At 43.3% G+C, this 16,956-nt stretch overlaps 1 protein-coding gene across 3 annotated transcripts in view; it reads left to right on the forward strand.

Annotated features, from left to right (window-relative positions):
- The window catches only part of PCMT1 (protein-L-isoaspartate (D-aspartate) O-methyltransferase), a 50,878-nt gene that overhangs the window by 15,311 nt on the left and 18,611 nt on the right, over positions 1-16,956 (forward strand). For all 3 annotated transcript variants that reach the window (XM_032771775.2, XM_032771773.2, XM_075064044.1), the window contains exons 2-4: positions 4,211-4,315; positions 5,215-5,246; positions 15,736-15,840. In XM_032771775.2, the coding sequence (XP_032627666.2) occupies positions 4,211-4,315; positions 5,215-5,246; positions 15,736-15,840 (242 nt within the window). The remainder of the gene's footprint in view (positions 1-4,210; positions 4,316-5,214; positions 5,247-15,735; positions 15,841-16,956) is intronic.

The raw sequence follows: 16,956 nt of genomic DNA on the forward strand, positions 1-16,956 counted from the left end.
GTCATGTGGGCGGTGGTCAGAGGGGTTACTCCCCTGACCCTCAGCTTCTCTCTTCCTCCCCTGCCCCCAGTTGCTGTCCCGGCCTGTCAGGGTAAGCAGCTGGCGGGCTGGGACACTTTGTTAAGTTTATCTCTGTGCCTGCGGACGTTCAAGATGAACAAACCATCTCAGCCCGCCAGCGGCTTCTCCTGATGGCCTGGGAGCCAAAGTTTGCCAACCCCTGAATTATAGAGTTGGCTTATGAATGGGTCATAAAAATTTTCCATTTTTACTTATCCATCTTGGGGGGGTCAGCTTATAAACTAACTGGCTTGTTACCGACTACATACGGAAATTAAAAATGACTGTATTCTGATCAATTTTCTGCGTCTTGCAGTTTGAAAAAGTTGTGAACAACAACAGACACATGGGAGCTGTCTGCACAGAGGAAGACTGCACTGCATTAGTTAATACTTCCTGTTTAGAAGTCTTTTTTCACAACTGTAAGAGTTAGGACATTTTTTTGAAATAAAGCTTAGCTTCAGTAGAAATTGAAGACACTTACCTGGAAAACTTTCTTGTGCTCCTTGAGGAAAATTGATTAAAAAAATCTCTGGTTATATTTTCTTTTCCTTCCTGGCTTCATTCAGTAGCTTCTTTCCTGTATTATTGATAATAGTGTCTCTTTTTGTGTGTTTTACAGTGTTTGATTTCTCTTTTTTCCCTTATACCTGTATTTTCATGTTTTATATGACATGAAATATGTCTGACTATAAAAAAGTAAAATCTGTTTCACATCCCAGGGACATTTATTAATATCCCCTTTAAAAGGGAAACTCAGTCTAAAATAAAATTTGAATTATTCTGTTGCATAAAACAATGCATTTAATTATAAGTCTTAAATATAAAAGAAGCTAATAAACTAAATTTGTCTATTTTAATTATATTTACTCTAAAGATATAGTTGAAGGAGATTCCCATTCTTGGCTCTGATTTTTTTGAAAGAAATAAAGGTGGGAGATTTTCAAGTGCAGTTGGTTCCTGGAAGAAGCACATTATGTCAGTGCTGTAATGCTTTATCCACAGTTGGTGAAGGACTTCCTGAATTCCTTTGTGCCTGTTTGACTCTCCTGGCATCTCACTAGTTTACCCAAGATCAAAACCTATTCTACATCAGTCTCTCTCTCTCTTTCTCTAGTATTTTCACTACCAGTATTCTTAACTCTTTTAATTCTCATCTCTTAACTCTCCTATTTAAAGATGCCACACACAGGATTTCAAACTCTTGGAGAGTTACTTTAAATATATTTTAATGCAGCATTTATTTCCGTGTCATCTATCTACCAGTTTGCCCTCAAGATTTGGAGGTTTTATTTCGAGTTGATGTTTTTGGCCTTAATGGTCTTGCTTGTTTGTACTTGGGGATAACAGTTTTTCTAAAACAATTTCTTATTGTATATGCTTTTACTAATGGATTTTTATGGGAGTTCTTGCTTCCTGAGCGATTCAGGAACTGGTACGGATCGTTACAGATGGAACTAAGGTACTGGGAGTTGGTCACCTTGTGGATGAATGATGGGGACTTGTGTTGATGTTATATTATTTCAGAAATGTGTCTATGCTGCAACCGAGAGCATGCCTCCCAACCCAAGTGGACAGACATGAGATATCTTTTCTCAATCTGTGAGCTAAAAATAGCAGGTGGATGTTGCAGCTCAGGCTAGACACTAGCTCTCTGGCCCAGAGGGGCGGGCAGGCTTGAACTCTAATGGCTAGTCCAAGTTGTGGCCAGGGCTGCCATGTCCACACTGGTATTTTTAGCTCACAATGTTGATCAAAGTCAGCACAAGTCTGCCTGCCAGGGCTGGGAGGCATGCTCCATACAGCAGTGTCAGGACACCCTGAGAGGTCCAAAAACTTCAGAGTGTCTGCCTTTCTGTTACTGTGAGCCTGAGCCTCAAGAAAGCGAGATCTGTGATATCTTCAAAGACTCAGGACTGTTATAAAACCAAAACTTGATTTTTCTTAATTTATTAATACTGTGGCATCTTTCTTCCCAAACTTCCTGCTACTATTACCTATGGATTAATAAAATCTTTTGACGTGTTAGCCTGGGCTAATTATACTGTATAGTGGACACCATTTGAAAAATGGAGTAGCATTCTTTGAGGAATTGCAGGCCATTATATAAATGTGTTCTTTTTTTATAATTCAGATCAAAATATTTATCAAGAGGGAGCATTATCTAGTAGTTAAATCAAGCAGTTTGTGTCAAGGAGATCTAATTGCTGTTCCTGCTTCTGCCACATAGTGTCTGAATTTGGGAAAGTCACTTATGAAGGTCACATTTTCCATTTATAAATTGAAAATAAAATAATCAGTGGTGTGAAGCCTAACATTCATAAAGCATTTTTGAGATTCCCCTGAATGGAAGATGCTGAAGAAATGTAGACTATATTTCTAGTTTGTAGCAGTTAACCTTTTGAGTGCATGTGCATATCAGTGTAGGCGACTGCAGCAGACTTGCCAGCATTCCATCATTTTTTAATTAAAATAGTTTTATTTAACTGGTGACCTTAGCCCAGCTTTCTCTAAATTGGAGGCTTCCGGCTCAACATTACAATCTCAGACAAGAAATCAATATATGGGATTTTTCCTGTGCACTCATGTACCTTACTTACATCTTGGAAGCTCCTCAGTGCCCAGGCAGTGATGCTGTAGTCACCTACCATGGAAGCCTCTCGATTATTTTGCTTCCCCCTTGCCGTTTAAACAGTACCCAAGCTGGTGGCAGTTAATAACAAAAGTGTTAATGAGATTTCAAGACAGGAAGGGACTTGAATGGTGGAAACCTTTTTGTGACCTCTAATGTAAAGGTCAAAGTACAAGTTTAGGAATATTTTTCCTAGTTGGCCACTCATAAATATTTACTGGATTTCAGTTGTCTAGTTCAATGGGAATATGGATATTTCTCACTCCTTACCTGTCTTTAGTATACTAGTGTTTTCTGTCGTAGGTTTAGTTATAATTGATCTGTAGAACTACCAGTTTGTTGTGATAGCAGGATAATGGCAGCTCAGCAAATATATGAACCTCCATGTCCATAAGGATATTTTGCAGTAATATTCCCAGAATGAAAAGTTGAAAAATTGAAGTAACTTTAACAGTCCCATTATAAACTTAAGAACTTGCATTTAGATTACTAGATCTTTGGTATAATTTTCTAAAGCGTCTACTGTATGAGCCTAAGTCCCTTTTTCAAAAATGGCTTAGGTGCTTTTTAAATTTTTACCCCTTGTTTAATGTGAATAGCTTCATAGAGCATTTGATTTTAAAAAGAATTGTTTTTGGTTTAAACTGCATATCTTTTTGTTATGTAAGTGACTGGTTGTGAAGTATGCTGTTTATTCCAGTTTGTTTTTAAGATACTTTTGTGATTAAATGAATGCTTTTTCTGAACACTAAAGAAAACAAGGCTAAATAATCATTTAGCAATAAAGAACTTGATGACAAGTTAAAACAAAAATTTTATTGACTGAACTGGTAATATACATGAATATAAAATGGCAAAAGTATTTACAGTTCAGTTGGGAGAGCAACAAAGATGTAACTGTTTTGATGTGAATTCTCATGTGGGCTGTCTAAGACCAAATGTCAGAATCCTAATGATATAGGAGTTTCTTTTAAGAGGAGCATTTTTCTGGAGACAAATAGTGAAACAGCACTTTGAAAATAAATTACAGTTTGTCAAATAGGCAAATATATTGTAGTTTACCACTTGTAAGTGGACTTATTCCTTCCTGTGTATGTAGAGAAACCATAAATTGTTTGCTAGGAGAACAATGTACTTTATATTCAGTATTAAATGAGAGATTGACAGTATTCTTGCAGGAGTGGCAAAAGTATGCAGCAAGCTCTGTTTTCCCAGGGCGGGCAGGAGGGGGGAGGGAGGCAGATCTTTTTGAAAAATGAATATAAAGTCTTCATATTACAAAATTGAAAGCATTTTATAGTTTTTAGAAAAACTTGTGGTATAGCTCAAAATTCAATGTGTTACATACTGGTCAAAGCTTAAAATGAAGCATAGTACAGGTTTAAGTATACATAATACGTGATTTCTTGCAATTTATGAATTTGTTTATTTTACATTTTGTGTCCTTGCACAGACATGTCATTATAAAAAAGGAATCGTGCTTTCAGATTTTTGTAAATAAAACTCTCCATTTTTCAGAAAATGGAATAATCAAATCAGATAAAGTATATGAAGTAATGTTGGCTACAGACCGTTGCCACTATGCAAAATGCAACCCTTATATGGATTCTCCTCAATCGATAGGTAAGAGAGCATCTATCTAAAATGTCTGTTCTCACTTTTATAACAGAGTATGTGTGATAAGAATATGAAAGTGTTTTACTTTAAAGAAATGCGTGAAAAGTGTATATGGGAAATTTAGTTCCTTGGAATTAGCTGATCCAGCCTTTTTTAATTTGAAGATTTGGCTAGCGTAGACTTCAGTAGCCCATTTACTTAGTAACGCCTCTTAGAATATATTATAGTCCTCTAGTCAATATTGTCTTTCCTTTTGTTACCAGGTGCAGTTTAAGGTGATGGTTTTACTGTATAAAACTCTAATTTGGATCTGGTTACATTAGAGATGTTCTTTCTCTTTGTATAATTCTGCAGTTGAGGTCAGCTGATGTCGGTACTTGATTGAAAAGATTAAATAAGAAGGGACTGCTGGCAGGGCATTTTTCAGTGAAGGATCATGAATTCTGGAACTTGCTTGATCTCACCCAGAGCCTTTAATTTTTTGGGGGGGAAATGAATCAAAGTGTATCTATTTTTTCTTCTTCTTCAGCTTTTATATTGGCTAATGGTGGGATTAGTTAGTAATACTTCTTATTCATTAGTCCATATTGAACTTTCTGTATATTTCATACATAAATCAAGATATAGAAACTTGCCTCTTTCAGTACCCCTCATGGCTGTATGTACTGACCAGTTGAGGAAAGTAGAAGAACTTTTTTTCCTTCACTTTAGAGTTGGGCATGTCAGACCTTCTTGTACCGTGATTTTGAATACAGTACTAATATATAACTAGACAGTTAGAACAGCTGTAGTGTCTCATTGAGGGCTTGCATATGCGATGTTTCATACATAAGTTGGATAGGAATGTTATAACATTAATAGCTCAACTCTTACATCGGTAGGTTTACCTCTTTCTTGTTTTACAGGTTTCCAAGCAACTATCAGTGCCCCACATATGGTAAGCATTAGATTTATAACACAGAATGGTTAGTGAAGATGATTAGCAATCTAGTCACTCTCCAGAATAAAAGTATACTTATTCTAACAACTTTCACTATCTATTAGTAATGTTGTAAACTACTGTAATCTTGCCTGTACTTCTGTCTATCATTATATGTGAATTCAACCTGGTGGAATTGTAATTTATTTAATCTTTTCTTTTGTCAAGAGAGAAATTATACTGAGATGTGAGACCTTTGCCTAGTGATTTGAGACCCAGACAGTTCATGGCTGAGTCTTACCAAGTAAACACTAGGAGATATTTCAGTGCATTGATGATGTGTCACAGATGCTAGAGTATTCTCAGATCATTTATTTCATTATTTGAAATTAAGAATTAATGTGGGTATATTTAGCCCTTATAGTATTTTATTTGAGAAATAAAGTTTGTGGGAAAGAACAGTAAACATTTTCATAGCTTATGCTCTATTTGTCTTTCCCTAAAGTTACCTATTAGAATTCAAAGGGTAGGGACTAATTCAAACTGTCAGTTTTGAAACTTTGGCTTTTTTATATCTGAAAAAGTTAATTTTTTTCCCAGAGGTATATACCAAGAAATGAAGAAATCACAACAATAGTAGCTATGTTGTTCTTCAAGTGCTTGTTCATGTCAACTCCAAGCAGGTGTGCGTGCGCTGCGTGCATGGTTCTCAGAAAGTTTTCCCTTAGCGCAGGGGTTCTCAAACTGCGGGTCAGGACTCCTTGGGGGTCGTGTGAGTATTTCATGGGGGGGGAATCATGAGCTTTCAACCTCCACCCCAAACCCTGCTTTGCTTCTTGCATTTATAATGGTGCTAAATATATTAAAAAGCGTTTAATTTATAAGGGGAGTCGCACTCAGAAGCTTGCTATGTGAAAGGGGTCACCAGTACAAAACTTTGAGAGCCACACCTTAGCAGCTCCTGTCAGGTTGGCTGTGGAGTCCCTTGGAATGGCGCCTTCATGGCACTCAATATATGACCCTGCCGACCTGACCTCCCTTCAGTTCCTTCTTACCGTCCATGACAGTTGTTGGAACAGTGCTCACTTGCTTAGCAAGTGCTCCCTTAGTGTTCTTCTGTTAGTCATTACAGTTTATAGTTAGAGTTAGAGTTAATTTAGTATAGTTAGTTTAGGTGGCAGGTTGGGAGCAGGGTCTCTCCCCTATCCTTAATCCCCCTCAGGCTCTGGGGCATACCGCGAACCCAAGGCTTTAGACGCTGCAGTGCTTGTAATAAATCTGTGCCCATCAGTGACTCCCACGACTCTTGTCTAAAGGGTGCTCCCCCCAAACACCAAACGGAAAGGTATAAAATCTGCAGGGCTTTTTGGACAAGAACCAAAAAAGAGCATGATTTCTGACTAAAACGACTGTTAATGGAATCTGCTCTCCGCCCACAGTCGGCTGCATACCTCCAGGATCTGGCACTGGGCACATCCGTGTGGAGTGTTCTAGCATCCATATGCAACATGGTGCCAAGGAAGGACTCTACCACAAGAGACCTTCAGCACCGGCGCTCCCTGGCACCGCACCCAGAGAGAGCGACCCAGCACCGCTTGACTTCCCCAGTGCCGCACAGGAGACACAAGGAGGCCAAAAGAGGGTGCTTGCCATTTCCAATATCTGTGGGACTGTCAAGAGATGCATGGGCGCACCCCAGAAAAGACCCAGCGCCAAGTCGGCACAGGTCGGTGCTGTTGACTTCGGAGCGCTACAGGGGACCGTTGAGTTTGGCACTTAGTGACTCTCTGGCAGGGCATGCCAGGTGGAAGTTAGAGCCTCCTTCCACTCCAGACACTTTTGAAGCCACTGGAGACCTCACTGAGATGATGGCTGCACAGCCACCAGGTCTGAGGGACAAGCCTCTGGTGCCAAAAAGACCGGTAACGTCTAGAGGCAAGCCTGCTACGATGTGGCACTCGCAGTCCTCGTCTCAGCACCTTACATGGCACCGCCCTCGGTCACCTTCGCTGTGGCACTGCTCCCTAGCACCGAGCCCCATGAGAGCACTTCTGGCAACACAGCGCTCCCCCTCCCCAACACTGAGGCCAGACGGGCACTGATCCTCAGCACCAGCAGAGGACTGGCACTGACCTGCGGTGATGTCAGAGGACTGGCACTGACCCGTGGCACCAGGCCTTCGTCCTCGATCGCCGACACCGGATACCTGCTACTGATACCTACCGCCGGATCCCAGGCACCAGTCTCCAGCGAGATCGTCCCAGCACTGGTCCCCTGCTTCATCGTGGCACTGGTTGTCGGTGCATGGGCCCTCGGCAGCACCATGGTCCTCGTGATCGGGATCCGCTTTCTCGGAGTCTGATGCTAACTCATACTACTTGAGGCGCTATCCTAGAGGCAACGAAGGAGGGCATTGGTAGCCTGGCAGCTGCAGCCACTGGCGCAGTGGTCCTTTTGGACCCACTGGGCTTACCATCAGGCCCAGGGTACCTTTTCAAGGGGGTTGAGATTGGTAGTATCAGAACACCGGCCACTCCATTCTCATAGGGACAGGCCTATGCCTGAGGGATCTGAGGCCACTCTGTCCGAACCGCCCCTTCGGGCTCCAGTCGCAGTAGAGGCGACTCCAACGTGAGACCATCTGCAGAGTCAGGCTACCGTATCCCAGGCTGTAACTGCCACAAGGGAGTGCACTGACCAAGAAGGGGTTAGGGAGCCGGTGGGGCAGGAGGACCCAGTACCCCCTGTGGCCACCGTGTCTTCTTCCCCTGATGAAGCTGTGGCAGGGATGTCAGCTTCGGCCCCTCCTCTGATTGACCCTGGGGCATATCAGGACCTCCTTAGGCGGATTGCCCGCAACATTGGGTTGCAAGTGGAGGAGGTGGTCAAGGCCGAGGACCTCAGGGTGGACATGCTCACTCCCAAAGTCCATCACGGTTAGCTCTGCCTTTGATGAAAACTGTTCAAAACAATATAAAGCCCTCTGGCAGACCCCGGCCTCAATTCTGCCAACTGCCAGGGGTGCAGAGCACAAATACTTTGCCCCTTCCAAGGACTTTGAATGCTTATTCTCTCACCCACAGCCATGCTCTCTGGTCGTGTTGGTGGTTAACGAAAAAGAATGTCAGGGACAGCAAGGACCAGCCCCCAAATCTAAGGAGGCAAAAAGGATGGACCTATTCGGTAGAAAGGTCTATGCCACTGGGGGCCTCCAGCTGAGGATAGCTAACCAGGAAGCTATAGTTGGTATAACTTAAATTCATGATCCTCCATGTTGAATTTCAAAGAGCTGATCCCTGTGGATTCTGGGGCTGAATTATCTGCCATCACAGAGGAGGGGAAGGCGGTAGCGTGGACCTCTCTGCAGGTGTCCCTAGACTTGGCAGATTTTGCCACCTATACCCTCTCCTCAGACAAAGCCTTGAGGAGCATATCATGGCTTTAAACATCTGGGCTACCCCTGGAAGTGCAGCAAACCCTGCTGGACCTTCCTTTCGACGGTGTGGGGCTCTTTTTGGAGCAGACTCCAAACTGCACAGCTTGAAAGACTCCAGGGCGACCATGAAGTTGTTGGGAATGCATATGCCAGCAAACCGACGCAAGCACTTAAACCGCAAGCTCAACAACAAAAATGCTCAAGTCCTCCTCAGCCAAGGCAGGATTTTTATAGGTGAAGGGGCAGGAAAGGCAGGCGGAAACCTTCCAGCCTCCCTTCCGGGCAAACTTATGGCCAGTCTAAGCCTTCATCAGGTTCTAAACAGGCCTTTTGAAGGTGCACCCAAGGAGGGCGCATTCACCACAACAGTTGATCCTTACCCATGTTTTCTGAATCATCTATCCCTCTTTATACTGTGTTTGGTTCCAAATAACATCGGACCACTGGGTTCTTTGCATGGTAGAAATGGGATATTCTCTCCAATTCTGCTCGTCCCCTACCTCCTACTTCCCTTCCCTGTCCCTCTTCAGGGATCCCTCTCATGAGCAACTCCTTATCCAGCAACTCCTCGCCATAGGGGAAGTGGAAGAGGTTCCTCAGGAGCTAAAGGATAAGGGTTTCTACTCCTCTTATTTCCTAATCCCCAAGGCAAAGCGGGGGGTCTCGGACCCATTTTAGACCTGCAAGGACTCAACCAGTTCATGGTGAAGTTGAAGTTCTGCATGATCATATCTTCCCTGGATCCGGGAGACTGGTACACTGCTCTTGATATGAAAGACGCATACTTTCCCATAGCCGATCGACCTGCGCACAGATGTTTTCTCTGGTTTGCGCTCAACCACAAACACTGTCAGTTCACAGTCCTCCCATTCGGTCTGTCGACAGCCCGCTGAGTATTCAACAAGTGCATGTCAGTTGTAGCAGCCTTTCTGTGGAGGAGGCAGGTGCAGGTATAGCCATACTTAGATAACTGGCTGCTCAGGGGCTGTACCAGGGAGCAGGTAGAGTCTCATGTACAATTGGTCAGGTCTACTTTCCTGAGTTTGGGACGACTCCTCGATGTGAACAAGTCAACGTTATCACCGACCCAAAGAGTAGAATTCATTGGAGTGGTGCTGGACTCGGTACAGGCAAGGGCGTTCCTGCCAGAGACCCATTTCCAGGCCATGACCGACATTATTCAAAGCCTCAGGTGGTACCTGACCACTGCTACAAGGGAATGCCTGAGTCTCCTGGGACACATGGCAGCCTGCACTATGTAGTCAGACATGCCAGAATGAGGCTTACCCAGATATACCGACTGAGGCACGACAGGTTGGACTCGGTAGTGAAGGTGCCAGGACACATACTTGAGTCCCTACAGTGGTGGCTCAACCCCCAGATGGTATGCAAAGCTGTCCCCTTCAACAGCGCACTGCCCTCCTTGTCTCTAATAACGGACGTGTCAGATCCAGGTTGAGGGGCACACCTGGAAGATCTCCAAACACAGGCCTGTGGTTGCGGAACAAGCTCTGTCTTCATATCAATATCAGGGAGCTCAGAGCAGTGCGACTGTCATGCGAAACTTTCCAGTCCCGGCTACAAGGTCAAAGTGTGGCAGTAATGACTGACAATACCACTGCTATGTTCTATACCAACAAACAGGGTGAAGCCCATTTCCCCACCCGCCTGTCGAGAAGCTCTCCAACTATGGGAGTTCTGCATAGCCCTCTCCATTTACCTGGAGGCGTCCTATCTCCCAGGAGTGCAGAACGAGCTATGGGGTCACTTCAGCAAATTGTTCTGCAACCATGAATGGTCTGTCCGTCCAGATGTTCTTCATCTCATCTTCCAAAGGTGTGGATTTCCCCAGGTCGACCTATTCACCACCCGGCACAATGAGGGCCCAATGTTCTCCTTCTTCCAGAAACGCAGCCCGGGTTCAATAATGGAGTGGTTTCTGCTACCTTGGGAAGACTGCCTCATGTATGCCTTCCCACCGATCCCACTCGTACACAAGGTGCTGCTCAAGATCCACAGGGGCAAAGCGGAGGTGATTCTACTGGTCCCAGTGTGGCCCTGTCAACATTGGTACACCACGCTTCTGGAACTGTCAGTGGACCCCTGATCATGCCCCGATCTGATCACTCAGGACCACTGTTGCCTCCATTACTCAGTCCTCCAGTTCCTCCACCTGATGGCTTGGAAGATTCCCAGTTAAACTGCATGGAGCACCTATGTTCGGAGTTGGTAAGGGAGATTCTGCTTGGCAGCAGGAAATCTTCCACCAGGGCTGCTTATCTAGCCAAGTGGAAGAGATTCACTTGCTGGTGTGCCCAGCAAACACATACACCTGCACTCCAGGTGTCTATACCATTCATCCTGGAGTATCTTCTGCATCTCAAACAGCAGAGCTTAGCTATGGCATCTGTCAAGGTGCATCTTGCTGCTATCTCAGCCTTCCACCCAGGAACGTCTGGATGCTCCGTGTTCACTAGCCCCATGGTAGGATGTTTCCTCGAGGGCTTGGAATGTCTATAGCCACAGATTAGGCAACCGGTTCCGCATGGAACCTTAACCTGGTCCTAACCAGGCTAATGGGGCTCCCTTTTGAACCACTGGCAACTTGATCTCTCCTCTGTTTGTTGTGAAAGATGTCCTTCCTGGTAGCTGTCACATCAGCCAGGCAGGTGTCTAAATTAAAGGCTCTGGCCCACCCTACACAGTCTTTCACAAGGACAAGGTGCAGCTCAGGCCTCATCCAGCCTTCCTCCCCAAAGTAGTGTCACAATTCCACAGTGGTCAAAACATTTTTCTACCCATCTTCTGTCCTGAGCTTCACACCAGTATCCAAGAGCAGAGGCAACACTCACTGGATGTTCAGAGAGCGCTAGCATTCTACATCAAGCGCATGAAACCATTCAGGAAGTCGAACCAACTGTTTTGTGGTGGTAGCAGACTAGATGAAAGGACTCCTGTTCTCATCTCAAAGAATGTCTTCCTGGATCACATCCTGCATCTGCACTTGTTATGAGTTAACCAAGGTCCCAGTCCCAACTTACAGCACATTCCACAGAGGCACAAGCCTGGTCAGTTGCGTTCCTGGGCTAGGTCCTGATACAAGAGATCTGCAGGGCAGCAACTTGGTCATTGGTGCATATATGTTTACCTCTCACTATGCTTTCACCCAACACTCCAGAGATGATGCAGCATTTGGCAGGGTGGTGCTCCAGTCAGCGATTCCTGAACTCCGACCCCACCTCCAGGGTAGAGCTTGGAAGTTGCCTGATTTGGAATCGATGTGAACAAGCACTCAAAGAAGAAAAACTGTTGTTTTTCTGTTGTTCTTCGAGATGTGTTGTTCACATCCATTTCAGTACCCACCCTCCTTCCCCTCTGTCGGAACAGCCGGCAAGAATGAACTAAAGGGGGATTGGGTCGGCAGGGTCATATTTTGAGTGCCATGAAGGCACCGCTCCAGGGGGCTCCGCAGCTGACCTGATGGGAGCTGCTAAGGGAAAACTTTCCGAATGTGCATGTGGCACGTGCATACCTGATCGGAATGGACATGAACAACACATCTCGAAGAACAACAGTTATGAGAAGGTGAGTAGCCATTTTTTCCAGAATCTTAATGTAGATCTGTGTCTCTCACACTGTACTAAGCTTACCACTGGTGGTACACGTCCCACAAACAGAGGGCATGCAAGTTTCTTTAAATAGAAAGGTAAATATAATAGATTCTTGTTCTCATATTATAACTACACTGATTAGAATTATGTAAGTAGTGCACCAAGTATTTCTGAATTCTTAGTGGAACATTAAGCTTTTAAAAGTTTGACAACAGCTAGTCTGCATAACAGTAAATCAATATCAGTAATTGTCCTTTTAGTGTTCAGCCTAAATTCACTGAGTCCATATTGCCACTCTAGTCCATCACATAAGCAAGGTAGAAAGTAAAAATATGCATAAAGTGTTTGTGCAAACTAGCCTTTTTTAGCAGTAGCGTCCAAAACTAAGATAGCACAACTGAAGACCTCTGATGGATTAAAATCTATATAATATATACTTATAGACAAAGTTTTTAATAAGTTACACATTCATTGACAACTTAAAATTTATTAAACTGACTTTTTCCCCCCAAACTTACTAAAAGCCCTACTCACATATTTGAGTTCTAATTATAAACTTCAACCGTTTTCAGCATTGCAGTATTGAGTTGTGGTTAGAATACTTTTGTTCTTGTCTAACTCAATAGGCTGATGGGATTTTGTTCTAAAGTCTGCTCTCACAGGTGATGGAAAAAGGAAAATGTGTATATTTGAAAGTTTTGCAGCGTTAAATAGGCTATTTGCCATCAGGTGTAAATTATAATGAAGAGTTAAGATTTGTTATATGGTAGAGCACTCTATAGTTAAAGGTCAAGTTATATCAGCCAATAAATGAAAGTAGTGCTCTGGTACACTCTTTCCTTGTCTACATGCCAAAATCCTTCTGTAGGTAAGTAACTTCAACCCTTTGGGAAAGGAGGGTAAGTTTTTAACAGCCTATACTCTAAGCTACATTGCTGTTGGTACCTGCTACAAAGTCAACAGTCCCATGAAGCTACTTAAAGCTACAAAATAACAGCGTAGTTACACATTTTTCCTATTTTCCATATCTTCCCATTTTTTTTTGTTCTTTCTAAATAAGTGCTACTTCTGTTTTAGGTCATTAGTCTACTATTAAGACTAATTGATCTTTTCATTGAAGAAAACCTAATACTGCTATTGCGACTGACCTCTAAAACTGGTTGCACAATTTTCCTGGGAGTCTGACAATCTAGGTGAGACATAGCAATTGCTGAGACTAAATTCAGAGTTAGGTTTTGTGGCGTGAAAAATGGGAATGGGAAGGAGTCTTCCTTCACTATCAGTATTCCTGTGATGGGGTAGAGAAGTGAAAGGACTAGACAGTGATGGATCCTCCCACCCTGCTCCTTTGCTGCGCATGGAATCCCTACTATGGGGGGGATGGGGATAAATCTATGGTCTCCTGAAAATCCTGCCCCTCATGCAGAAGAACTGCATTAGTTCTGCTTCAAAAAGGCCTTTTACACACATGCAGGAAGCGGCAGAGTTTATCCTTTAGTGCACAAAACAGAAATTTGACTTGTGAAAAAAATTCAGTCTTGAATCTTATGCACGGGGGCTGTTCAACTAGATTTTTGATGCATTAGAACCTTAACTTAAATGGAGAACATGCTAGTGTAAATATAAACATTTTTCCTATATTCTGGAGAAAACTGAAGTTCTAAATATCTGACATGTTGTTGTGACGATAATATCTTCAGCAAAAATATTATTCACTCTCCATATTGATGGGAAATCTCAAATTAAATTAATACAGTGTTGAAAGCATATACCACACCAATTGTAGTATAAATACCTAGATGCAGCTTTTTATAACAGGAGTATATATGTTGGTCATGTTAATGATTGCTGAAGTAGAGCCATATTCTCTTCTACTTTCAGAGGCTTTTCAGGTCACCTTTACTTGTGGGCTTAAAATGAAAGAACTGGAGCCTACAAATTCTTTCTTTTATTGGATTGAATTGCATGTGACCAACTTAAAAATATGGCTTTGTGGAATTGTATGTGGCCCCAGATTCTTGCATCTGCTTAGTTCAGTGCAAAGTGAACTGAAACTAGTTGATTGGAGAAACCCTCTGGAGAATTCCCTTCTGTAGGGGGAATCTCTGGTTACTGTAAAACAGGCAGAGCTGGCTATGCTGTCTCCTGTGCCTGCTCTGCCTTCTTCCACGGGAGTGAACTGCTTAGTATGAGGGAGAAAAAGGATGGTAGAGGGGGTGGCAGAACAAGGCTCCACTTTTTCCAATTTGCTGCAGTTACCGTTAGGGACATTATGCCAGTAGTATAAATAAAAGCTGCCCCTTTTGCTTTAAGTAGAGCTGGTGCGAACAAAATCAGGGAGCAACAATTGGCTTTCTGATAGCCCCTTCTCTGCTGTACCTCTACTGTGTACGGATGCAGCAGAGAACTCGGCTCATAAAATTAGGCATTATATGGACCTCTTAATTATGGATTTAAAAACAAATTATAAGATAACATTGCTCATCCTGTAATCATCCAAAAATGATTGATTTTTTTTTTGTCCCAGATTCTTTGCTTAATGAGTTGTTGATTGATCCAAGGTGGCATGTTAGGTGTGTGGCAGCCATCAGGGAGCCCTTTATGGCTTCTTTAAGCTGGCTCTGTGTTAGTGCTATATAGGTTAGAGCAGGGGTAGGCAACCTATGGCATGCATGCCAAAGGCGGCACGCAAGCTGATTTTCAGTGGCACTCGCGCTACCTGGGTCCTGGCCGCTGGTCCGGGGGGCTCTGCATTTTAATGTAATTTTAAATGAAGCTTCTTAAACGTTTTAAAAACCTTATTTACTTTACATACAACAATAGTTTAGTTATATATTATAGACTTATAGAAAGACCACCTAAAAACGTTAAAATGTATTACTGGCATGCAAAACCTTAAATTTGAGTGAATAAATGAAGACTTGGCACACCACTCCTGAAAGATTGCCGACCCCTGGGTTAAAGCAACTTATGGGCTGTTTTTCTCGTATTCCAACTGTCAGGTAGTTTCCAAGAGACTGTAAAAGCTGAGGATAGCTGGAGTATAGCTTACTTTAACCACCATCACCATACTTCCTTTGTATGTTGCAGAATTCTCAGCTGGCTACATCTTTCTGGCCTCTCTGTACCATCAGAGTTTTACGAAGGGTCTAAAATGCAGTGCAGAATTTGTACCAATGATTTTATTTCAAAAATAATCATATGCTACAGACCTAAAAATAGTGAGATGGCATAGTCTATATTTTGTTGTTAGAGGAAACAGTTGAGAATAATATGTGTTAAAGTTAGATGGAAAAGCATCAGAATAATTTTCTTGTTGTGGTGCAGAAGAACACTGACGTCAGTTTCCTATAACAACACTCGGTTGTCATGTATAACTTGAAATCTCTGAAAAAGTGAATATGCAGTGGGTAAAATGAAGTTTTAAAATAGTACATGCCCTTTTGTTTTTCTTTGTCAGCATGCATATGCTCTAGAATTACTATCTGAACAGTTACATGAAGGAGCCAAAGCCCTTGATGTAGGATCTGGAAGTGGAATTCTCACAGCATGTTTTTCACGAATGGTGAGCAACCTGTTTTAACCACTTGAAACAACAGAAATTTTTCAGTCCAGATAAATACGTAGTGTTTTGGTTAAATTTAAAAGAAAAAATAACGGTATGAATGTACAATCTCTTGATTTCTAGCATCCTGATCTTTCTTTAGTAAACTGGATTAGTTTTCATAGGAACCATTGAAATTGTCATGTCATATATCAGACAACTGAACATCTAGTTTAGTATCCCATTCTGATGATGGTTAATACCAAATATTTCAGAATAAAGTGCTGTAAATTTCATAGTGGACAACTAAGGAATAACCTGAAGAGAAGTTTCTTCCCAACACCAGTCGGCTAGCAGTTGCCTTATAGTCTGGAGCATGAGGATTTACTCCTGAGGGAATTCTATGGCACTGTGCATGCGCAGAATTCATGTTCTGCACAGATTTCTTTGCTTCCCCTCAGAAAAATGACTTTCTGATGGGGAAGCAAATGGAAGCCACTAAAGCAGTCACGCGTCTCTTCTCAGCAGCGTGGGTACATTGTTTTGGGTGCCTGGAGCAGCTGGTGGAGAGGTAAATCACTGCGGAGGGAGGGGAGACCAGAGGATGCACTGTCCACCCAACCCCCATACCTGGACCCCCATCAAGCCTCACCTCCTGCTCTCAATACCCCTCCCCAGCCCCACCCTGGCTAATGGCTCCTACCCTGCACCAGTCTCAGCTGCTAGTACTGGCTGGGCTGGGCCTTAGGGAGTAGCACACATACCCTGCATGGTATGGTCTGGGCCAGCTCAGATTCACTCCCAGAAACCTCCCTGGGCTCTGCACTGCCCCCATCTCCCACACTTCCTGCTCGCAACACTCCTCAGCCACTGAGGGAAGGGTCACCGTAAGGGGAGCTATTCCCCCTTCTGATCAACCCCATGCATCCGGACTTCCCCCATGCCCAGATGCCATGCCGTGATCCTCCCCCAGCATTTGGACACCCCCTCCACACTTGGATCCTGCTGGACAGGGCCAGCCCTAAACCCAGTTGTGCCCCAGATGTGAGGAGCATCTTCAGCACCCCTGTCCATTTATTAAACTTTTGACTACCTTATTTTTTATTGCATTTGTAGCCCATTTCATGTCTTTGCACT

This window comes from Chelonoidis abingdonii, chromosome 3 (assembly GCF_003597395.2).
Source record: "Chelonoidis abingdonii isolate Lonesome George chromosome 3, CheloAbing_2.0, whole genome shotgun sequence".
NCBI lineage: Eukaryota > Metazoa > Chordata > Testudines > Testudinidae > Chelonoidis > Chelonoidis abingdonii.